This window comes from Hemitrygon akajei, chromosome 18, assembly GCF_048418815.1.
Source record: "Hemitrygon akajei chromosome 18, sHemAka1.3, whole genome shotgun sequence".
Lineage (NCBI taxonomy): Eukaryota > Metazoa > Chordata > Chondrichthyes > Myliobatiformes > Dasyatidae > Hemitrygon > Hemitrygon akajei.
In genome coordinates this window covers 26440042-26465310 of record NC_133141.1, presented here as the reverse complement: position 1 = coordinate 26465310, position 25269 = coordinate 26440042, and the positions used below count along the sequence as shown (strand labels likewise).

At 44.9% G+C, this 25269-nt stretch overlaps 1 protein-coding gene across 2 annotated transcripts in view; it reads left to right on the top strand.

The window, feature by feature from the left end:
* Positions 1 to 25269, top strand: part of LOC140741216 (rho guanine nucleotide exchange factor 25-like) — a 469368-nt gene that overhangs the window by 424329 nt on the left and 19770 nt on the right. For both annotated transcript variants that reach the window (XM_073071159.1, XM_073071160.1), the window contains 5 exons: positions 1995 to 2098; positions 11521 to 11590; positions 19158 to 19247; positions 19630 to 19722; positions 22226 to 22276. In XM_073071159.1, the coding sequence (XP_072927260.1) occupies positions 1995 to 2098; positions 11521 to 11590; positions 19158 to 19247; positions 19630 to 19722; positions 22226 to 22276 (408 nt within the window). The remainder of the gene's footprint in view (positions 1 to 1994; positions 2099 to 11520; positions 11591 to 19157; positions 19248 to 19629; positions 19723 to 22225; positions 22277 to 25269) is intronic.

The following is a 25269-nucleotide window of genomic DNA, read 5'->3' as shown; positions in this document are numbered from 1 at the left end:
TGTCGTAGGGTTTAGAGGCTTGCGTGACTCAGTGACCCAAAGTGCGATGTTGGATGGAGTCAGGGCGTTATGCTTTGATGTCTGCAGATGCTGGAAATCCAAAACAACACACACAAAATGCTGGAGGAACTCAGCAGGCCAGGCAGCATCCGTGGGAATGAATAGATAGTCGCCGTTTTGGGCCGAGACCCTTCTTCAGGACTGAGAAGGAAGGAGGAAGATGCCAGAATAAACAGGTGGGGGAAAGGGAAGGAGGCTAGTGTGAAGGTGATGGGTGAAGCCAGGTGGGTGGAAAAGGTCGAGGAGAAGAAAGAATCTGATAGGAGAGGGGATTGGATAACAGAAGAAAGGGAAAGAGGAGGGGAAGAAATAGGCAGGTGAGAAGAGGTAAAAAGTCAGAGTGTGGAATGGAGGAGGGGGGGGGGGGGGGAGGAATTTGTTGACCAGAAGGAGAAATCAATGTTCATACCATCAAGTTGGAGGCTACCAAGATGGAATATAAGATGTTGCTCCTCCAGCCTGATGGCACAAAGCTTGCATTGGGTCTCAGTGTTTCAGTGCAGGAGGTTACAGTGGGAGTGGAATGGAGATATAAAGTGGCAGGGAACTGGAAGCTCAGGTTCAACCCTGCCGTTACTATAGCAACTGAGAAAACCTGAGTTTCTTTTCCATAGTCTTTGGCCTATACTCTTGCAAATTACCCACCTCATGTTAGTCAGTTGACCTTCAGTATTCAGCAACTGCCTGCCTGTAATGTTTGCTGTATAACAATTTTGTGATTCATTTTCACAGAGTCATAGAACACTACAGCACAGAAACAGGCCCTTTGGCCTACTTAGTCTGTGCCAAACTATTATTCTGACTTGTCCCGTCGACCTGCACTGCCCTCCATACCCCTCCCATCCATTTATCTATCCAAGTTTCTCTTAAGTGTTGAAATCGAACCCATATCCACCACTTCGGCTGGCATCTCTTCCCACACTCTCACTACCCTCTGAATGAAGAAGTTCTCCCTCATGTTCCCCATAAACATCCCCATAAACCTTTCACCTTAAACCTATGATCTCTAATTCTAGTCTCACCCAACTTCAATGGAAAATGCCTGCTTGCATTTACTCTATCTCTACCCATCATAATTTTGAATACTACTATCAATTCTCCCCTCAGACTTCTACATTCTGGGGAATAAAGTACCAACCTATTCAACCTTTCACTATAACTCAGGTCCTCAAGTCCTGGCAACATCCCTGTAAATGTTCTGTACTCTTTCAATCATATTGATATCTTTTTGGTAGATAGGTGACCAGAACTGGACACAATACTCCAAATTAGGCTTCATGTATGTCTCTTTCAAATTCAACATAACATCACAACTCCTGTACTCATTACTTTGATTTATGAAGGTCAATGTGCCAAAAGCTTTCTTTACAACCCTATCTGCCTGTGTTGCCACTTTCAAGAAATTATGGATCTGTATTTCCAGATTCCTCTGTTCTACCGCACTCTGCCCTACTACTCACTGTGTAAGTCTTGCCCTGGTTTGTCTTCCCAAAATGCAACACCTCACACTTGTCTGCATTAAATTCCTTCTGCCATTTTTCTGCCCATTTTTCCAGCTGTTTCAGATCCTGCTACAAGCTTCGATGGACTTCCTCACTCTCCACTACACCCCCAATCTTGGTGTCATCTGCAAATTTGATGATCCAGTTAACAACATTATCATTCAGATTGTTGATATAGATGACAAACAACAATGGACACAACACCGATTTCTGCAACACTCCACTAGTCACAGGCCTCCAGTCAGTGAGGCAACCATCTACTTCCAGTCTCTATGACTCCTTGGACAATTGCTTGCTGTCTAGTAGGGAACACATGAAGGCCTGTTGTTATTTTGGACTTACAAGTTCTAATTAGCGACTGACCATAATTGCATTAACTCTTAAGCCATGCCAATCTCTACATGCTACTGAGGATGTTCTTTTCTTTTCCAGGGATATATAGCAAAAATGAATGAAAAAGGAGTGCCCGAAGACATGAAAGGGAAAGACAAAATAGTGTTCGGGAACATTCACCAGATCTATGAATGGCACAAAAAGTAAGAAGTCCCCATTACCAGTAAGACATGACCAGCGCAGTAGCCGACACTGAGTTATACACATGCTGTTTGGTTTGTTGTCAGGTTTCTGTTTGATTGTGCACCTGACCTGAGAGGAGATATATTGTTTCTCAGAAGTTTAAGGAGTTGGTGTTAAAGAGATTTCCCCTTTGATATCTGCTATCTGAATCCAAATCCAGCTCTGACCTTTAGGATGTAAATTTCATTAGGCCTATCATTCTGTGGTCAAAACCCTGACAGTAGGAGAATGTCAATGTCATCACAGAGTCCATGAGGATGCACCTCGCTCCAGACTCTCACACTGAAAACTCAGGGCATGCTGTATTATCCCACGATCAGGGATGCCGTTGAACCAGAGTAGAGGAAGCTTCACTCCGTTCAAAATCAAAATACGACCATGCTTGCAAATCTGAAATAAAAACAGAAAAAAAGCTGGAAATACTCAGCAGGTCAGGCAGTATCTGTGGAGAGAGAAACACGGTTAATATTTCAGGTCAATGACCTTTACGCAGAGATTAGCATGAGGGCAGAAAGGTCCCCAATGTGTCCTGATGGCACTCACCCCATGAGAACTTCAGAAACCTCTGCATGTCTGACTTCACTCTGTATCTCATTTTGCAACACCAGGCCAGGGATTGGTGCTGGAGCAGAAAGTTTATCTAAATGTTGCAGGTACACAAATCGTTGTTCCTTCATTCCTTCTGACCACATACTCCAGGACATTCTGTGGCATTCCCATTGCTGAGGCCCCCACTGTCAACATCCAAGGGGTCACCATTGACCAGAAACTCCACCAGGGACCAGCTACATAGATGATATGGCTACAAGAGCAGGTCAGAGGGTGGGGATCCTGTGGTGAATGACTCATCTCCCGACATCTCAAGGCCTTGTCGCCATCAACAAAGTGTAAGTCAGGAGTGTGATGGAACACTCAGGAAGCTTGACATCATCCAGCACAAAACAGCCACAATTGGCACCCCTCCACCAACCTGGACACCCCCTCCCTCCACCACCGGCACAGAGTGGCTGCACTGTGTACCAGCCACAAAATACACCATGGTTACCCACCTAGACTACTCAGACAGCATCTCGCAAACTCTGGGGAAAAGAAAGACTGTGCACGTTAAACCTATCTAGTCCCTCGTGATTTTTTTTTTACACCTCTACAAGATCAAAGTCAATGTAAAAGTAAATTTATTATCAAAGTATGCATATGTTACCATATAATACCTTGAGATTAATTCTCTTGAAAGCATTTACAGGAATATAAAGAAATACAGTAGAAAAGCTATACATAGGGACTGATAAACAAACAATGTGCAAAAGAAGACAAATTGTGCATCTAAAAAACTAACAATACTGAGAACATGAGCTGTACAGTCCTTGAAAGTGAGTCCATAGATTGTGGAATCAGTTCAGTGTTGAGGTGAGTGAAGTTATCCACACCAGTTCTGGATCCTGATGGTTGAAGAGTAATAACTGCTCCTGAAACTGGTGGTGTGGGACCTAAGGCTCCTGTAACTCCTATCTGATGGTCGTAGCAAGAAGAGAGCATGGCCTGGATGGTGGGGGTCCTTGATGATGGATGCTGCTTTCTTGTGGCTGCACTCCATGGTAATGTGTTCAGTGGTGGGGAGGGCTTTGCCTGTGATGGACTGGGCTGTATCCATCCCCTTCTGTCGCCTTTTCCATTCCTGGGCATTGGTCCTCCCATACTAGACTGCAATGCAACCACTCAGGATTCTCTCCACTGTGCATCTATAGAAGTTTGTCAAAGTTTTAGGTTACGTGCCAAATCTACACAAACATCTAAGACAGTAAAGGTGTTGTTGTGTCTTCTTATGTGCTCGTCCCAGGACAGATCTTCTGATATGATATTGTCAAGGAAATTAAAGTTACTGACCCTCTCCACCTCTGATCTCCTAATGACCCTGGCTTTTTCCTCCTGTAGTTGATAATCAGCTCTTTGGTTTTACTGACAGTGAATAAGAGGTTATTGTTGTAGCACCACACAAACATTTCTTCAATTTCCCTCCTATATACCAAATTGTCACCACCTTTGATCTGGCCAACAACAGTGGTGCCGTCAGCAAACTTAAATATGGCATTTGTGAGGCTAAGCTGCACTTAGCCTCACAATCATTAGTTTTAAGCATGGGGACTAAGCACACAGCCTTGTGGTGTACCTGTGCTGATGGAGATTGTGGAGGAGATGCTGTTGCCAATCTGAACTGACTGGGGTCTGCAAGTGAGGAAGTTGAGGGTTCAATTGTACAAGGAGGTTTTGAGGCCTAGGTCTTAGAGCTTAGTGATGAATTATGAAGGGATGATAGTGTTGAATGCAGAGTGGTAGTGGGATCATACCTCATTCTTCTATGATCCAGTGAATAAATTCACAACCTGCTCAACGTCTCTCTACAATTTAGTCCCTTGACACCCAGCAACATCCTCATAAATTTTTTCTGCACTTTTTCCTGGGTGACCAAAACTGAACACAATATTCCAAATGCAGCCTCACAGTCTTATACAGCTGCAACATAACATCCCAGTTTCTGTGCTTATTTCCCTGACTGATGAAGGCCAGTGCGTCAAAACCTTCTCTACCCTGTCTACCTGCAACAACACTTTCAGGAAACCATGTACCTGTACTCCTCAGCTTGTCTGCATCTCAAAACAATTTTTTTTAAGTGGCCTTTTTGAAATACTCTTTTTGTATCTTTGTAGGAATACTGATCGAAGCTGTCTTGGTCAAAAGCATTCACAGAGGACTGGGTGTGGGTTGGTTTAGGAATTAATTATTTTTATTTATTTAGAGATTCAGCACAGTAACAGGCCCTTCTCACCCAATGGGCCTGCACCAGCCAATTACACCCATGTGACCAATTAACCTACTAAGCTGTACATCTTTGGAATATGGGATGAAACTGGAGCATCCAGAGGGAACACACACAGTCATGGGTAGATTGTACAAACTCCTTACAGACAGCGGTGGAATTGAAGCCGAGTCGCTGGCGCAATAATAGAGTTTTGCTAACTGCTACGCTATCGTGCCGCCCCAAATTGACCAAAACAATAAGAAGATGTCACTAGGCAATTATAGAGCAAGCTTTTTTATTAATTGTTGAGGTCTGTGCAATACCATCAGTACCAGAATTTATTGCCCAACACAAACTGCCCCTTCAGAAGGTGGGGGTGAGCCACCTTCTTGAACCACTCCAGTCCTTCTGGTGAAAGTGCTCCCACAGTACTGTGGGGGAGGGAGTTCCAGGTTTTAGCCTTAGCAGATGTGGGAGAGGCCCCTCCTAACCATGTTCTTCAGTTTGAGTGATGGGACAGAAGAGGGAACTTGACTTCCAGCACAGGTACAGGAGTTGGTTTTTCAGAATCCAGCTGGAAGGCAGACTGCTCACCTGTAACAGGGAATCTGTGCACCGCACCATTGTTCAACCTGTGCCCATAACAAGATATGGTGACTCAATTCCGGCCTGATCCTTGGATATTTCAGCCACTGTGTTCATTCAGTCAGTTGCTGCAGCATTTGAGCCAAACCAAACACTGTCTTTGTGGTAATCATCACATTGACCCAAATTACCTCTGAAGCCCCCAGTCAATGTCTGACCTAAAGACTGATGCCGCATCCTTAGTACAAGTGACATTTTCCATATCACTAAATCTGAGGCCATTTGAATTTATTGCTTAGAAACTAGATCTGCTAGAGCCTTGTTTTGGTGCCTAAAGTGGCATATTGTTGATGAATAACATAAAGGAAGACCTGGGGCTTGCTGTATGATCTTCCCGATGAGCCCTCTGTGCATTTGGCATGGCGCAAGTTCAGGCATGCACCTTGACTCCAGGGGGTTTCAGCAATTTCCTGGGCACCACTTCTGGAACTTTGGTCCTCGCACTGTTCTCCAGAAGACGTTCACTCTGAACCAGGCCTTCAGAGCGATTGTGAAGGGGACCCGTCTTTCTCTTCATGCAGCGCTATTGCAGCAGGTGCGACGGAAAGGCTCCGCTGTGATATGGCATCTTCGGTGTTGTGTGCTCCTCAAACCTTGACAGGCAGCTCTCAAGTTCTAGACAACATCTCTTCAGTCTTCTGAGATTGATTCCTTTTCTAACTTACAATTCAACTGCTGGCAAATTGACAGCTGTTTTCCCCTCTGTATTCAAGATTCAACTCAAGATTATTATTTGTCATGAGTATATGGAAACATAGAGTGAAATGCGTCGTTTGTGTAAACAGCCAACACTCTCAAGGGTGTGCTGGGAGCAGCCCGCAAGTGTCGCTACACATTCCAGCGCCAACATAGCATACCCACAATGCTCGGCAGAACAACACAGAGCACAACAAGCAGCAAAACAAGCCCCATTCCTCTCTCCCGCCTGTATCAGCCTTGCCTAGTGGTCATGCTCACAGTGATTAATCTGTGGGTTCAAAGCTGACTCCAGAGTGTTAAGTAGAAACATCCCACAGTGCTACTTTAATGGAGGTGCTGCCATTCAGAGAGGTGTCTGTGCTGGACGGTAGTTTTCTGAAGAAGTTCCGGATCCTGCTCAATATTTCCCCTCACAAGCAATTCTGAAGTAAGTGATTATTGTTTGTCACTTTGTTTTCTTTGGGAGTTTGCTGTGCGCAAAAGTGACTGCCTTGTTTCCTATAATGAAATAGCGACCACTCTTCACTACAAACTCCATTGGCTATAAAGCACCTTGGATGTCCTGAGCTACTGAGAGGCGCTAAAGCTTGCAAGTTCTTTTACAAGTGAACATTCTTGAGCAACACACAAAATGCTGGCAGAACACAGCAGATCAGGCAACTTTTATTGAAGTTTCAGGAATGAACAGTCAACGTTTCAGGTCAAGAGATGAAAGGTTTCAGACTAAAACATTGACTTTATTTCCCTCCATAATGCTGCCTGGCTTGCTGAGTTCCGACAGCATTTTGTATGTGTTATTCAAGATTTCCATCATCTGTGTAATCTCTTGCATTCATGAGGAACATTTTTGTTTGGGACTCCTCTGAACTCATGTGCTAGCTTTTTCACCATCGATTTAACTTGTTGCTTTTTTTCCCTTCGCATATTTTGAAGAGTATAAAGCCTATCTCATTCTGAGCCGTTGCAACTGTCTGTACAAATGGCCCCACCTTTACCTTGGCTTATCTTTGCAGCCTAGTGGTTCAGGTGCAAAGTTTGAATGTGTGTGTGTGTGTGTGTGTGTGTGTGCGCGCGTGCGTGCGTTTGCACGGATCGTGTGTGTGCAAAGGACCACGCTCATACCTCACAAAACATCCACCAGCTGATTTGGAGAGCTGTTGCAGCCAGGAATTCACAATCTCTTGTTGGAGTCTGATTCTATGCCAACCCCTTTCTGAACTGAGTGGAATCGTGCCTAATTTTACTCTTCACTGCCTGCCGTTGTACAGTGTAAAGCCAGCACGCCAAACCGTTGGTTTCCCATGGGCAGGGGAGATGAAAGTTAGTCCCACACTTATCAGTGCTGCCTCTCACACCCCATTCATCCCAGCAGAGTTAGAGATTAGTTTACATCGAAACGTTGGCACAGACAGCGAAATCCGTTGTTTGTATCAATGACCGGCACAGTCCGATATGTGTTGGGGGCAGCCCACAAGTGTCGCCGTGCTGATGGTGCCAACGTATTCTGCACACAACTTAGTAACCCTAACCTGTACATCTTTGAAACCAGATCACCCAGAGGAAACCCATGTGGTCACAGCGAGAACGTACAAACTCCTTACAGACAGTGGCAGGAATTTAAACCTGATCAGTGATCGCTGGCTCTGTAAAGTGTTGCGCTAATTGCCATGCTACCACGCTGCCCCCTAGGTTACCATACCCTGGACGGAGTTAGAAGAGAAAGGAACTAGTATTTAAAAGAGTAGGATGGATTAACTGAGGGTAGAGGGATGAAGATTCCAGACTGTGTGGGGAACAGGGAAAAGAAAAGGTGAGGCTATCTCTGAATGTGTGGTGAACCTAGTGACAATCCTGAACTAGGTTCGGGCTGGTAATGTAATGTTCACAACAGGAAGAGGCGACTGGAGTGCACCATGATGTTTAATAGCAACAGACAAATGTGAGACATTTCACAAGATATTTCATATCTTTTGGACCCAATTCAACATGGTGCTCCCAGTTGTATGAATGGGATTAGGGCAGAAATGTGAGGCATACTATATGCATGGTTCTAAATTAAGTATCTCCGGCATGGACTGAAGTGGTCTCAAGGGCAGCAGAACTGTGTTTAATTCTCCTATAACTGCCATGAGGCAATGGTAAAAGTATATTATTTTTGAAACAGAAGATTAATTAAAATTGTTTATCTTTCAGAAACTGATTATCTGCTGCTGCTGTGAGAAAGAGTTTTTTTTTAAATAGAAAAAAGGAAGGATTAATCCTCAAGTAGCAAATTAGAGAACAGTTTTTAATAAAATGCAATTAAACATATTCTTTTCATATTTTCAATAGAGGGAAGCCATTTGGCCCATCAGATCTGTGCTGACTCTCTGAGTACTTCCCTGTAAGCAATTCTCTCACACATGCCTATTTGATTTTCCCTCTCTGTCAGTCACATCAGTAATGGTTGGGCAGCAGATAAGGACATCTTTCAGGGGTAGGAGAGGGAAGTGTTTCTGGACCCCAATTTATCTCACAATTAAACCTCGCACTGTCAATGTTCTATTCACACTTTCCTAGCCTTGAGAAATCCAGTCTTCTCAATCTAAAACCTTACTGCCTCTAGAAGGACATGTGGAGAACTAGAGCCCCTATTCCTTGTGTTTTTCCTGACTGCACTCAGGATTCCCAATATGTGATCTTCAGGCAGGCAAACGGCTCCTGCCTTGTTTACCATTTAGGGATTTAAATTTGGATATGGGCATTGTTTGGTCCAATTGCCTTAGTAGTATGATTATTTGTACTCATATCATTGACTCCCATTCCATATGGCAATAAGATTGCCTGCTTTTTAGGACCTGTGTCCTCTTTTGTGAGGCCATGTCATCTTTTGACATGTTTTTAGAATGGCATGTTAAATTGCATGTGACTGTGGCCAATGGAAACATACTCTAGTGGTTGATAATTTTGTTTCACATTGTATTACAATCTATAAGGAGACCATTTGGTCCATAAAGTCTATACTAGCTCTCAAAACCATCATATTTGCCTTCTTTTGTCATTGTAACCTATTGTCTCTCACTTGCCCATTAGCTCCCTCCTAGTGTTGCTGTCACCCACCTGCACTCAGGGTGATTTGCATGAGCGAATTAACCCCTTGCACACATATTATTGGGATGTAGGAAAAAACCAGAACACCTAGGGGAAACTGCGGGGAGAGCGTGCACACTCCACAAAGACAGCACCAGTGGTCAGGATCAAAGCCATGTCTCTGGAGCTGTCGGGTGCTAGCTCTACCTGCTTTGCCACTGTGCTGCCTAAAGCCTTAAAGGCCACATTACATAAATATTCCAGGAGCATAGATTTAGGCCATTTGGCCCAACTAGTCCCTTCTGGTGATCATACTCCACATCAATCTCCTCTACATCTCACCAAATGCTTTTGGCCCTGTGGGCTTATCCAACTTCCCCACAAAAATTACTTCTGCTATTCAATCTCTTGCTCGAGGAACAAGCTCCACATTCATTGCACCTCTCAGGGGGAAGATGTCTCTCCTGTATATCACACTGGATTTATCAGTGATTATTTTGTTCATTTGGGCTCCATCACAAGTAGAAACACCTACGCCCCTCCACCCTTTCAAGGCCTGTTGTGATCTGAGTGACCCGTATGTTAATTCGGTAGAGTCTAAACATTGAAACCAAGGTTCAGGAGTGGATAACAAGCACTTGTTTGGAGATATGCAGACAAGTTTGGAACTCCCTTCTCCAAGCAACTGTTGAGGCAACATCAGTTGTTAACCAAATATATAAGATGGATGTCTGGTATTAGATGACACATTTATAGTGAACTCATGGCTCACACTGTTGTTACAGTTGAGAGGAGGAGGCAATTCAGCTCTAGGGGCAAAATAGCCTCCCCTCTCAGCTCTTAACTCAGCTTGCTGGCAGTGTGAGTAGTACAACAGTAAGGTGCCCTCAAAGTTAAACAAATAGTAAAAATAATGAACATAAAAATTACAAATTGATGAAAACACTCACCAGGTCAGGCAGTATCTGTGGAGGCATTTCAGGCCAAACACCCTTAATCAGAAGTTGAGAAGGGAACAAAGAAAATGTCTGTGACAGAATGGTTATCTGAATTTGGTTGGGTTCCTGAGGGCTGTAGAGGAAGATGGGTTGCTGTACTTTGAGATTATATTGGGACAGTGTGGGAGATTGAAGGCAGAGAGATCAGAGTGGAAGTAGGATGGAAATTAACTGACAGCTGACTGGATGTCCAACATTACCCTGGTGGACTGAACAGAGGTGTTCTCTTTGGTGGTCATTTGGAGAACGGAAAGAGCTCTGGAGATCATAGAACATGAAACGTAACAAATTAGCATGCGGATACAACAAGTATTCAGGAAGGCAGATGGGATGTTGGCCTTTATTACAACTGGCATAGTATATAGAAGTAGTGAGGTTTTGATGCAAGATTACAGGGCACTAGTGAGACCGTACCTGGAGTACTGTGTACAGTTCTGGTCTCCATGTTTAAGGGCAGATGTACTTGCGTTGGAGACTGTGCAGCGATGTTTCACTGGGTGACTCCTGGGATGGAGAGGCAGATGTCAGAAGCGAGGTTGATCAGGTCTGACACTCATTGGAATTCAAGAGAATGCGAGGTGACTTCATTGAAATACAAATATTCTGAGGGGTTTTGATGGGCTGGGTACTGAGAGGAAGTTTCCTCTTGGTGGTGCTGATGGGGGATGGGTATGTAGAAAGAACTAGGGGGGATAGTGAGGTGAGACTCTTCACTATCTACCTCACATTTCAGATGAACACGAGGAGCAATTTCTTCTCTGAGGATTCTGAAACTTTGGAACGCTCCACCTCAGAGAGTGTGGAGGCAGAGTTATCGAACATACCCCAGGTGCCAATGACAAACCTTTGAACCACAAGCGATTCAAGGGGAATGGAGAGAGAGCAGGGAAGTGTTGCTGAGGCCAAACAAAGACCTGATGTGAATCTGAAACTGGTTTGCTCTCTGCAGATGCAATCTAACTTGCTGACTGTTTCCAGTACTTTTTGATCTTACTTTGCATTTCCAGCATTTGCGGTTCTGGTTCATTTATTTGGCACTTTTGAAGCATGTCCTGTAAAAGCCCAGTTCCCTTGATGAGAATTTGGTTTTCCATCGTGCTGTACTGACAGGAATCCTGGCGGGCAATGATGTGCAGGGCCGATTATTATTAAATTATCTATCTTTCATTCACAGCTATTTCTTAGGCGAGCTGGAGAAATGCCTAGAAGAACCAGAGCGACTGGCAGTGCTCTTCATAAAACATGTGAGTCGTCAGCGACCCTGCTCACTTTATCGAAATAACTGACGTAAAATGGACCCCAGGCGCACTTCCACCCCCTCCCCACCTCCCCTGCCCTCCACCATCTAATCGTTTCCCCTGGCCCTTTATCACTTCAGAATTGGTCTGCATTTGCTTTTGTTCTCTCTGATGCAAACTTGCGCAAAAGGGTTAGAGGTTTTGAAAGCACAGTGTGGTTTGAATTTCGGGAATGGATTGTGCATTTGGGATGTGCAGCCTCTCTAGTCTGCCAGTGTCCTGCTCTCTCTTGAAATGGTAGACTGCAACACTGAGTCCCGACACCGCCACTGCTCATATTTCCTTACCGCATAGAAGGAGGCTGTTCTGCCCATTCGGTCTATGCCTGCTCTCAGAGCATCCAAACAGTCCAATTTACTTCCTTTCAATATTAATCTTTCTATTGATTTCCATTGGTTATCCCAACACACACCCACTCACTGTGGACAACTTACAGCAGCCAATTAGCCCACTGACCCTGCATGACTTTGGGATGTGGGAGGAAAACAGAGCATCCAGGGGAAACCCATATGGTCACTGGGAGAACGTGCAAACTCCACACGGACAGCAGCCGAGGTTGGGATTGAGCCTGGAGCTGTGAGGTAGCCTCACTACCTGGTACATCCCTGAGCGGTCTTTATAAATCGCTATAAATCCCTTGCTTGTTCCAGTAAGCATATTCCCTCTTCAATCACTCAATCTATCGTTTCCCCAGATTGTAGAAATTGACTGGAGCAACTAAGTTCAAACTATTTTCCCACTCTACCTCTAGCTAACTCTGCCGAGACTCCCAGAACTAGAAATAGAGTTGTCAAACCTCCAGAAATGAGGTGTTCTTTAAAATCTTATATTTAGAGATGGGTGCAGGGGAGTCAAGGGTGTGTTAATCGACAAATAATCAAGAATTGAAGAGTCTATTCGCTTTCTGATCACCTCTGGGAAGATTGGCAGGATGGATGACCAATAGCAGGAGTGGATTGCGCCAGTAGCAGGAGTGGTTTGTCACCAAGAGGTCATGTGACAAAACCTCACCAGAGCTGGCAACCCCTGCTGAGATTGAGAAAGGGATGAGGTCATCCTCACCAGTGGTAGGTGGCATAAGATTCGGGTAGTGTTGACTGAGGGAGGAATATTGGCCAGGACACCATTTGGAAGGACCCCAGTGGTGGCTCAGGAACTTTCACATCCCCCGAGATGAGAAACGGCTGTCAGGCTGATGTTCTCCACTCCTGAATTCCACATCTGGATTCCTGGCTGTCCGCACATGGGTGGGTACTGCTGAGGTATCTATCAACATGCTACTGAGGTAGAAGGTGTCATTTCACAGTTTGGGCATAGGTAGGAGCTCCTCACATACAGCATCTGGAATTGAACTGCTCCCTCAGGTGGATGGTAGAAGGAGGAGAAAAGATAGGTGGTGGATTCCTAAAGGAGGTCACACCAGCAGCTAATGCTGGGTCAGAGACAGACTGCTCTCCTCAAAAGTTTAGGCCTATTCATTGGCATGGAATTACATTAGAAATTCCAGTATAGACCATTCAGCCAAAGCACTGGTGTTGTCAAATCTCCAAATGTCAGCCTAGTCCCAACTACCAGCTCTATGCTTATATATCTCCTAGGTCAGCAAGGTCACGTGGCTGATGTTCAGTCCTTGCTGATTGGTTCATTGTAGGTCAAGGAAGGAGACAGTGGCACACTTTTGAAGCCAGCCTGTCTTAGTTAGGGGAGGACCATCACAATTATATTTAATAAATGGTTTTATTGACCATTACAAGTCAGTCAAACAATTGTCCTGTTTTAGGAAGGGAGACAGGAATGCAGACAAGGCATTATAACAAGCCAGTGACATTTGCTAAATGGAGTCTCCTTATGTGGATATCAGGTTAGAGTAAAATTGGTTGGACATTTTAGAAACGTGGAAACATAGAAAACCTACAGCACAATACAGGCCCTTCGGCCCACAGAGCTGTGCTGAACATGTCCCTACCTTAGAAATTACCTAGGCTTACCCATAGCCATTTATTTTTCTAGGCTTCATGTACTTATCTAGGAGTCTCTTAAAAGACCCTATCGTATCCGCCTCCACCACCGTCACCGGCAGCCCATTCCACACACTCACCACTCTTGAGTAAAAAACTTACCCGACATCTCCTCTGTACCTACTCCCCAGCACCTTAAAACTGTGTCCTCTCCTGTTAGCCATTTCAGCCCTGGGAAAAAGCCTCTGACTATCCACACGATCAATGTCTCTCATCATGTTATACACCTCTATTAGGTCGCCTGTCATCCTCCGTCGCTCCAAGGAGAAAAGGCCGAGTTCACTCAACCTATTCTCATAAGGCATGCTCTCCAATCCAGGCAACATCCTTGTAAATCTCCTCTGTACCCTTTCTATGGTTTCCACATCCTTCCTGTAGTGAGGCGATCAGAATTGAGTACAGTACTCCAAGTGGGGTCTGACCAGGGTCCTATAAAGCTGCAACATCACCTCTCGGCTCCTAAACTCAATCCCATGATTGATGAAGGCCAATACACTGTATGCCTTCTTAACCACAGAGTCAACCTGCACAGCAGCTTTGAGTGTCCTATCGACTCAGACCCCAAGACCCCTCTGATCCTCCACACTGCCAAGAGTCTTACCATTAATACTATATTCTGCCATTATATTTGACCTACCAGAATAAACCACCTCACACTTATCTGGGTTGAACTCCATCTGCCACTTCTCAGCCCAGTTTTACATCCTATCAATGTCCCGCTGTAACCTCTTACAGCCCTCCACACTATCCACAACACCCCCAATCTTTGTGTCATCAGCAAATTTACTAATCCATCCCTCCACTTCTTCATCCAGGTCATTTATAAAAATCATGAAGAGCAGGAGTCCCAGAACAGACCCCTGAGGCACTCCACTGGTCACTGACCTCCATGCAGAATATGACCCGTCTACAACCACTCTTTGCCTTCTGTGGGCAAGCCCATGTCCCCTTGGACCCCATGCCTCCTTACTTTCTCAATAATCCTTGCATGGGGTGCCTTATCAAATGCCTTGCTGAAATCCATATACACTACATCTACTGCTCTACCTTCATCAATGTGTTTAGTCACATCCTCAAATTTGGCCATCTTTTATCATATTCTTTTTTTTAATAGGAAACAAAAAGAGGTCATTCAATTCAATGCCAGCATATTCCCCTGTAATCTATTCTCCCCATGTTCCCATTATTCCCCACCAGATACCCCTTACCCACACTCTCGGGATAATTTTCAGTGGCTAATTAACCCAACAACCTGCACGTCATTGGGATGTGGGAGGAGACCGGAGCACTCAGGGAAACCCACACAGTAACAGGGGAAACGTGCAAACTCCACACAGACAGCACCAGAGGTCGGGATCGAACCTGGGTCTCTGGAGCTGTGAGACAGCGCTGTGCCACTGTGCCGCCCATAAAGAATGACAATGTTCCAGAACAAAGTCAACTCTTCAAGGACAACCTCGAAATGCGAGCAAACTCTTGAGGGGGAGCGCAAATTTTAACGTGCAATTTTTTAATGAATAAACCTCGCTTATTTATCATAAAGTAAAGCACTTTGAGGACCCATAAGGTGTGGTAGCTGTCCAGCAGTTGACTGGTTAGTAGATATATTGAGCGAGCTTGGCATATGAGGTGCTGGGGTCACTTAGAGTATGCATGTAGCGCAAGTCTCTGATTAATGCAACAGATCCTTGCCTTTCAATGCTGTCTCTGTGCATTTTGGCACCAACTCATGCTTCTTTCTGGAGCATGACAGCAGACTCACTTGGTGTCTTGTTGGTGACCAGTAAACAAGCCCGGTGCTGTAGTACTTCTCAGCTTTCATCTTGGCCCTCTGACAGAGTGTGAGCTCCAGTCGGGCATCCAAATCAAAACGGACACCTCAGACTGGAGCCAGCTGCAACATCTGCTCTCTGCCTGCACGAGCAAAATTAGTAAATCTTTGCCTTCAGCTGTCTGTATGTGGGAAGGGTCAGTTCACTGTGAAGCACCCAAGTGACTCATTGTGAACCTGGAACAAGGCAGATGGGTCAGTTTGAATAAGACGTCCGAGTGATACAGAACACGTATAATTCAACAGGGACACTATGATCACAGGTTTAGAATCTGCGCTGACTGGTGCTCATATGAGGTGTCACCTGTAACCTAGTTAGCAGCATGTTTGTCCTTGGAATCAATAATGTATGAGGACCATTTGGTGGCTCTGGGCTTGTACTCACTCAAGTTTAGAAGCATAAGGAGGAGTTTTCATTGAAACCTATCATATTTTGAAAGGTCTAGATAGAGTGGATGAGGAGAGGATGACTCCTATAGTGAGGAAGTCTAGGACCAGAGGACACAGCCTCAGAGTAGTAGGACATCCCTTTAGAACAGAGATGAAGTGGAATTTCTTCAGCCGGAGGGTAGTGAATCTGTAGAAATCATTCCCACAGGAGGCTGTGGAGGCCAAATCATTGGGTATATTTAAAGTGGAGGTTGATAGGTTCTTGATTAATCAGGTTGTGAAAGGTTACAGGGAGAAGGCAGGAGAATGGGGTTGAGAGGGGTAATAAATCAGCCATGATGGAATGGTAGAGCAGACTCAATGGGCCAAATGGCCTAATTCTGTTCCTATGTCTGATGAGTTATGATGTCATAAGTTGTGGGTCTCTATCCATACCCTAAAGTATACTAAATCCAAACTGATGTGCAATACAGAGGGAGTTCTGCAGAGCCTGAAGGCCACTATTCAGCTGAGGCCCTATCTTATTCTTGGGGGGCTTCAAGTGTTCAGTGAAGTAAAGGTTCCTCTTGATATTCCAAGTCATACACACTGTCACATTGCCAAGTAGAAACACCTTCGATGTTTGTGGGATCTTGCTCTGTGCTGGTTTCACTATTGTGGTCCCCTACAGAGAAACAATTATGTGCCAACACACACAAAATGCTGGTGGAACACAGCAGGCCAGGCAGCATCTATAGGGAGAAGCACTGTCGACGTTTCGGGCCGAGACCCTTCGTCAGGACTTTTGAGACCCTTGAGTCCTGACAAAGGGTCTCGGCCTGAAACGTCGACAGTGCTTCTCCTTATAGATGCTGCCTGGCCTGCTGTGTTCCACCAGCATTTTGTGTGTGCTGTTGTTTGAATTTCCAGCATCTGCAGATTTCCTCGTGTTTGCTCTAACAATTATGTGCCATTTGGATCAGATGTACTTTGACTGCAAATAGAAATCCAACATGTTAAAATTACTTTGTACATGGTGGGGGGGGGGGGGGAGAGAGCTGTTCAGTCAGATTAGGCTGAAGTTTGTAAATTAAAATATTTTTAGCCATCCCCAAATGTCCCTGCCCTATGCTGAGGGCCTTTCTTTCTAACATAAGGTGAACTGATCAATGGCAGGAGCACTGAGGAAAGACCACCTCTAAGCACCCTAGACAGTCTTTACAGCTGGCAAAGCCCTACCACAGCTTCACTGGCTGTCTAAACTTCAAATCATTATTAATAGTCACACAGTCATAGGGTAATGCGGCATAGAAACAGGCCCTTTGGCCCAACTGGTCCATGCTGACCAAAGGGCCCAAGTAAGCTAGTCCCCATTTGCCTGCATTTGGCCCATATCCCTCTAAACCGTTCCTATCCATGTACTTAACTAATTGTGTTTTAAATGTCATTATGGTATTGGTATTGGTATTGGTATTGGCTTAGTATTTTCACATGTGCCAAGATACAGTGAAAAGCTTGACTTGTATACCGTTCATAGAAATCAAACGATGCACTGAGCTAGTATAACAGTGCAGAATAAAGTGTAAAAGCTACCAAAAATGTGCAGTGCGGGTAAATGATAAAGTACAAGATCACAATGAGGTAGATTGTGAGGCCAAAGGTCCATCTTATCGTGCAGGAGGTCCACTCAAGACTGGTAACAGCAAGACAGAAGATGTCCTTGAGCCTGGTGGTACATGCTTTCAGGCTTTTGTAACTTCTGCCTGTGGGGAGAGGGGAGAAGAGAGAATTTCTGGGGCGGGGGGGGGGGGGGTTCTTTAACTCTGCTAACTGCTCTACTGAGACAGAGAGAAGTGTAGACAGTGTCCATGGAGGGGAGGGGAGGCTGGTTTCCATGATGTGCTGAGCTGTGTCCACAACTCTCTGCAGTATCTGTCTCAGCCACTCCCTCTGGCAGCTTATTTCATATACTCACCACCCTCTAGGTGAAAAAGTTGCCTCTCAGGGAACCCTGGCCTTAAACTTCAGCCCTCTAGTTTTTTGGTTCCTTTTCCATGGGAAAAAGTCGAACTGCATTCACCCTAAATATGCCCCTCATAATTTTATACACCTGTATAAAGTCACCCCCCATTCTCTTTCCAAGGAGGATTGTACCTCGTGTCCAAGCAACATTCTCATAAATAAGCTTAAATAGCCAATAATTAGGCACTGTTAACATTTTTAAGATTGAAGTAATTAAAAATAATTCTTTAAAAGTTTAAAGTGAGAAACAAAACTAAAATTCTAATTTTGGACATCTTAAACTTCTTTGAACAAATTAAACATGACTTTTTTTAAAATATTCCCTTCACATCAGTGCCAAAGCCCTACTATTCCCATAGAAATGAACATGCCCTGGGTCCTTGTGCCATTTCTAACCCGTTGCAGGATCCCAGCGGTGACTCAGTGTAAAGAGCTGGTAAATGCCTGTGAGCTTCAGCCTCTGGGCTCCCTGTGAGAACGCATGGGATGGCTTACACTTTAACAGCTATACACCATACACCTGCTGTGATGGTGAATGACGGGGCAAATGCAGGAGGGGCTGTGCAGCCACCTACCCCACCACACCCTGTCCCTGTGCAACAAGCATCAAGCAGACTTCAACTTTGCAATTATGCTGTGCACAAATTAAGGAACACGTTTCACCATTTGTATGTAACTCCTTTGTGTGCTGTTCAGATGAACTGCAAAGTGTCTTAGAGTCACTGAGCTTTACAGCACAAAAAAGGCCCTTCAGTCCACCACATTCATGCTGACCTTTTCACCCCCTACACCAATCCCATTTGCTTACAATAGATCCATATCCTTCTCTGTCTTGCCTACTTATGAGCCTGTCAAAATGTCTCTCAAACATAGTGATTGTACCTGATTCCACCTCTAACAGTACATTCCAAAGATCAAAAAAAAATTCCCCTCAAATCCCTTTTAAAACTCCTTCCTTTCACCTTAAACCTGTACCGACTTGTTTTTGATACTGGAGGGTATTTCCCATTGAGTGTATCTCACAAGTTCCAAGTGTCTCAGCACTGATCCCTGCAGTAACTCCACTGTCACTGACGTCCAATCAGAAACTCCACCATTATTATGACCCTCTGCCTCCTATTACCAAGCCACCAAGTCAGTTTTGGATCCTTTAGCCAGCTCACCTTGTGCGAGGGCCAGGAAAGAAAACAACGTGCACGTGCAAAGGGGCCTGTGTCGAGTGTTCTTGTCTGGAGTTGAAACTTAAGCAGAATGAACGTCTATTATTTTCCAGGAAAGACGGTTGCACATGTACGTGGTTTATTGCCAGAATAAACCTAAATCAGAGCATATCGTCTCCGAGTACATCGACACCTACTTCGAAGTGAGTGCCCTTTCATTTCGCTCTGGTTTTGCACACACAGCACTTGGACTAAGTTCTATGCTAGTATGCCTGAGCTTAACTGGGGAAGAATAGGGAGCTTATTCCATGTTATCTCTGGAGATGTGGCTTTGAATCCAGAATTCCAGCTTTGCTGACTGCAAGCATTTTGTGCAACTTATGTGCTTAGTGAGGGTAGAGCTTTTAACGTGGCACTAATTGATACAGAATATTCCTTGATTACAGAGTGCTAAATATGCTTAAAAGATAACAAACAGTTGCATAGAGTGCAGTGAATGTGGTGAATTTGGGGGAAGAAAGCAACATTCAGGAAGCATAAGGCTGACCTCCCCTTCTATAGTAATGCTTTGTGCTTGTTTTTCAGGAGTTGAAGCAGCAGCTAGGCCACAGGCTTCAGTTGAATGACTTACTTATCAAACCCGTTCAAAGAATCATGAAGTACCAGCTTCTTCTGAAGGTGGGGACCAGTCTGTTTATGCCTGGGCCTACTGATAAATAACCAACATTATCGAAGGGGATGCTTGTTCTTGATTAAGCATTAAAATTTGTTTACCATTCCTTAGCCAATCTGTTTATTTGCACCGGCCGACGTAGTGAGGCAGCAACCCCTGTCAACATAGCAACAGAGAAAGGGTCAGTGTGGGTATGGAATGGAAGGAGTGTGTGGTTTGTAGTTGTATGTAAGCCTTGATCTGGCCAAACAATTCCTTCCTGCTCCTTTGCCAGTTCCCGGAAGCTGCTCTGTACCCGACCCAATGAACAATTTTCCTCCTTCCTTCTAACATGGAGGATTGGAACATCCTTCCCAGGTAGCTGCATCTGAGCTGCTTCTAATCTCTTGCATGTCTGAACGCGCACTCTGCGATGCGCAATTTTGCTCTGTGGTACTCAGGAGCCTGTCTGTGCTCAACTGGACGCACAACAGTGGTGCTATGGCTGACCTGTTAGCGAGGCACTTTAACAAGCTGAAAGCAGCGACTCTTCACGCACTGCCGGGCACGCGACGCTTGTGGCTTCTGTACTAAACAGTTCCGGCCACCCTGCAAATCTTCTGGCCCTTTAAGGGCAGACCCACACACGCAGTGATTCAGAAACAGTTTCTTCCCATCTGCCAACAGATCTCTGAACAGTCTACGAATCCGTGAACACTACCTTTTCCCTTTGCAATATTTATTTTTGTAATTTACAGTAATTTCATGAACTTGCACTGTACAGATGCCGCAAAACAACAGACTTCATGACGTCAAAGTGAGTGATAATAAATCTAATTCTGACCCTGCTGACGCCTTGCAGCCAGTTATGAGTTATGCTCCATGTTATGTGTTGGATCGATTGCCAGCTCCAGTACACATGCCTCCCCCAGCTCCAGGGATGTCCTGGATTTCCCGGGAATGAAAGATTCACACCAGGCTCACAATTTGCTGTATTACTATATGGTGAGGAAACTGCACCGTGGCGGGCAGGAAGGCTCTGCAACGGGTAGTTAAAACTGCCCAACGCATCACTGGCACCAGACTACCCGCCAGAAAGGTCAGCAATATCATAATGGACTCCCTCACCCTGCCTCTGGACTGTTTGCTCCACTCCCATCAGGGAACTGGCTCTGAGACGTCCGCACCAGGACCACCAGGCTCACAAACAGTTAAGCCATCAGGCTGATCAGCACCTCCACCCATTAACCCACCCCTCCACTACTTCCACTTCACCTAGCGTCACTTTATGTACATCCAATCAGTCTGCGGTGCCTTAGAGATAAAATGGGTGACCACCAAGGAAACCTGCCTTTTGTAGCAGATGCAGCAAAGATGTTCGACAAAACGGTCCCCAAATCTTACGTTGGATCTCAGTGATATAGAGGAGGCCGCACCGGGAGCACCAGATACAGTAAAATGAATGTGAGCTTGCCGTGGCCCCTTTAAATTCTTATCCCATCATATTACAGCACAAACACAGGACATTAGGTCCACCTAAACCATATTGGTTAAATTCCCTTCTCCTTCTCACGCCATCAACATAATCTATGCTTATGACCCAGAAGAGTTGCAGCATGATTGGCTATGCATAAGTACTTACACTGGGTATAGATAATCACAATCTTTTTCCCCAGGGCAGGGAAGTCTAAAACTAGAGGAGATAGATTTAAAGTGAGAGGGAAAAGATTTAAAAGGGACCTGAGGGACGGCTTTTTCACACAGAAGGTGGTGAATATATGGATGAAAAATGGTAAAGGTGTGTGCAATTACAGTGTTTAAAAAAGATCCGGACAGGTAGATGGATAGGAAAGGTTTAGGGAGAATTTGTGGAAATAAAATTAGTTTGGATAAGCACCTTGAAGAGCCTGTTTTAAAACACCATGCAACATCTGTACATTTCTAGAAGGGTCAAGCATTGAATCATACAACAAGGGTGGAAGCTATTTTGCTTACAGTGTCTGCACCTTTTAAGTGAAAGTGCCAACCAATTTGTCCCGTTGCCCTGCTCTTCCCCCACACCCCGGCCAACTTCCTGTTGATCAGTTATTTCTCCACTGAGCCTGTTTCCCTCCTGGATTGCCAAAGCCACCACAGGGACGCAGCTGTTGGGACGAGACACGGGCGAAACTCCTGCCCTTCCCACTCCTTGTAGTTTATCCAACCCCAACACACTCAGTGCAATCGGCAAGGCCAGGCAGCTTATTGCAAGGTCTATTTAATTGCCCTTCCAATAAACTTAACCCCATGTAGCTCCAGTTAGCACTCCAGGCACTGGGGAGGGATTTTGCATGATACAACAGATCTCCTCCTCCTTCAGCCTACCCAAAAACAAGGCATTACTGGTTCTGCTGCCCTTTGGAGACCACTTCTGAGTACTCAATTGGTTGCCGTGGGAAAATAATAATTTATTGTTTGATTATACTGATATGGCTGACAAATTTGCAGCCCTTAAGTCACCTGTTCCTTTTCTTTCCCCCTTTTCTCCAGGATCTCCTGAAGTATTCAAAGAAGGCTGAGCTGGACACCACTCAGTTAGAGGTACAGTAACTACCGCTCACTGCAGACAGCACAGTGGCACAGCGGGTAGAGCTGCCATTCACAGCTCCAGAGACCCAGGTTCAGTCCCGACCTCTGTGTGGAGTTTGCACGTTCTCTCCATGACCACGTGGGATCTCCCCCCCCCCCCACATCGCAATGACACGCAGTTTGATGGATTAATTGGCCGCTGTAAATTATCCTCAGTGTGAGGCTGAGGGTTTGAATCTGGGGGGAGTTGGTGGGAATGTGGGGAGAATAAAATGGGATTGGTGTAAATGCAGGAGTGGTAATTGGTTTATTATTGTCACATGTACTGAGATACAGGGAAAGGCCACCCAGACAGATCATTCCATATATCAGTACATCTGTCAAACGTAGAGGAGGCTTGAGCCGCGGAGGTGATTTGGCAGTGAGTGATAACTTTGATAATAACTGCAAAATAACAAGCCACAAGGGGCCACAAAACAAGAGAGAACAGATACTTATTACAACAAGGCAACACGGTAACTGAAGACTAGAAACAACTGGTTGGTTTGATGGGTGAGCAAGAGCTGTGGATGAGAGCTGGGTTTAAATAGGCTGCAGGAGATGAGCTGGAAACAAGCTGGGTGAAGACTGGGAGGTGTATGCCTATGGAGGCCTGACAACATCAAGGTAATACGAAAGGAAAAACAAGAACAGAATAGGGAAAGAAAAACAATAACAAAATACAGAACATAGCTTTGCCGAGAAAGTGACATGGAGGCACAAGGGCCAGGACGAGATAGATTGGGATCAAGAGTTCACCTTTATTGTACAAGAGTCTGTGCGTTAACCTTATAACAGCAGGATAGAAGCTGTCCTTGAGCCCGTTGGTATGTATTTTCAGACTTCTGCCTAATGGGAGAGTGGAGAAGAGATAGAGTACAGCACAGAAACAGGCCCCTTGGTCCAACTGGTCCGTGCTGAACCATTTAGACCGCCTACTCCCAACGACCTGCACCGGGACCACAGCCCTCCATACCCCTCCCATCCATTTATCTATCCAAACTTCTCTTAAACGTTGAAATGGAGCTCGCATGCACCACTTGTGCTGGCAGCTCAATCCACACGCTCATGACCCTCTGAGTGAAGAAGTTTCCCCTCATGTTCCCCTTAAACTTTTCACCTTTCACCTTTAACCCTTGATCTCTGGTTGTCGTCCCGACTAACCCCAGTGGGAAAAGCCTGCTCATGTTTACCCTATCTGTACCCCTCATAATGTTGTATACCTCTATCAAATCTCCTCTCAATCTTCTATGTTCCAAGGATTAAGTCCTAACCTTATCAATCTTTCCTTATAACTCAGGTCCTCCAGACCCGACAACATCCTTGTAAATTTTCTCTTTACTCTTTCAACCTTATTTACATCTTTCCTGTAGGTAGGTGACCAAAACTGCACACAATACTCCAAATTAGGCCTAACCACTGTCTTATACAACTTCAACGTAACAGCCCGTCTTCTGTATTCAATGCATTGATTTATGAAGGCCAATGTGCCAAAAGCTTTCTTTACGACCCTATCTACCTGTGATGCTACTTTCAATGCATTATGGAGCTGTTTTCCCAGATCCCTTTGTTCTACCACACTCCTCAGTGCCCTATCATTCACTGTATGAGACCTACACTGGTTGGTCCTATTGAAGTGCAAGACCTTGCACTTGTCTGCATTAAGTTCCATCTGCCATTTTTCAGCCCATTTTCAATCTGATGCAGATCCCACTGCAAGCCATGTTAGCCTTCCTTGCTGTCACTACGCCCCCAATCTTGGTGTCATCTGCAAACCTGCTGATCCAGTTAACCATCATATATATAGATGACAAACAACAACAGACCCAGCACCAATCCCTGTGGCACACCACTAGTCACAGGCCTCCAGTCAGAGAGGCAACTATCTACTACCACTCTCTGGCTTCTCCCACAAAGCCAATGTCTAATCCAGTTTACTGCCTTATCTTGAAAGCCGAGCAACTGAACCTTTCTGACCAACCTCCCATGTAGGACCTTGTCAAATGCCTTGCTAAAGTACATGTAGACAACATCCACTGCCTTGCCCTCATCCACTTTCCTAGTAACTTTCTCGAAAAACTTACCATGCACAAAACCATGCTAACTATCCTTAATCACTCCATGTCTATCCAAAGACTTATGTATTTGGTCCCTTAGAATACCTTCCAATAACTTTACAAATGATATCAGACTCACTGGCCTATAATTTCCTTATTATGTTTGGACCCTTTTTATAAGGTGAAACAACAGTTGATGCCGCTTTGCCTCACTTCTATAGACCCTGTGTCTGTCTCCTGAGAAATTACAGAAGCAAAAAAAATCTTTTAAGATCTCCATACATGGATTACCATTCTGACCTTCCAGAGAACCAATTTTGTCCATTGCAATCCTTTTGCTCTTAATATATGTGTAGAATGTCACATTCTCTAATAGCAGATCCAATATCACACACTCTCTTGTTGGGATGCCTAAGTACTGATGAAGGAATCTTTCCTGAACACATTTGACAAATTCTATCCCATTCAGTCCTTTTACAGTACGGGATTCCCAGTCAAAATGTGGAAAGTTAAAATCACCTCCTATAACAACCTTATGGTTCTTGCAACAGTCTGTGATCTCTCTACAAATTTGTTCCTCTAAATCCCTCGGACTGTTGGGCGGTCTGTAATATAGCCCAATTAACATGGTCATACCTTTCTTACTTCTCAGTTCCATCTATAACGCCTCACGAGATGAGTTCTCCAGTCTGTCCTGACAGAGCACTGTCATGGCATTTTCCCTGACTAGCAACACTACCCCTCCTCATTTAATCCCTCCCACTCTGTCACATCTAAAACAATGGAAACCCAGAACATTGAGCTGCCAGTCCTGTCCTTCCTGCAACCAAGTCTTACTAATGGCTACAATGTCATAATTCCAGGTGTTGATCCATGCCCTGAGCTCATACGCCTTTCCTAAAATGCTTC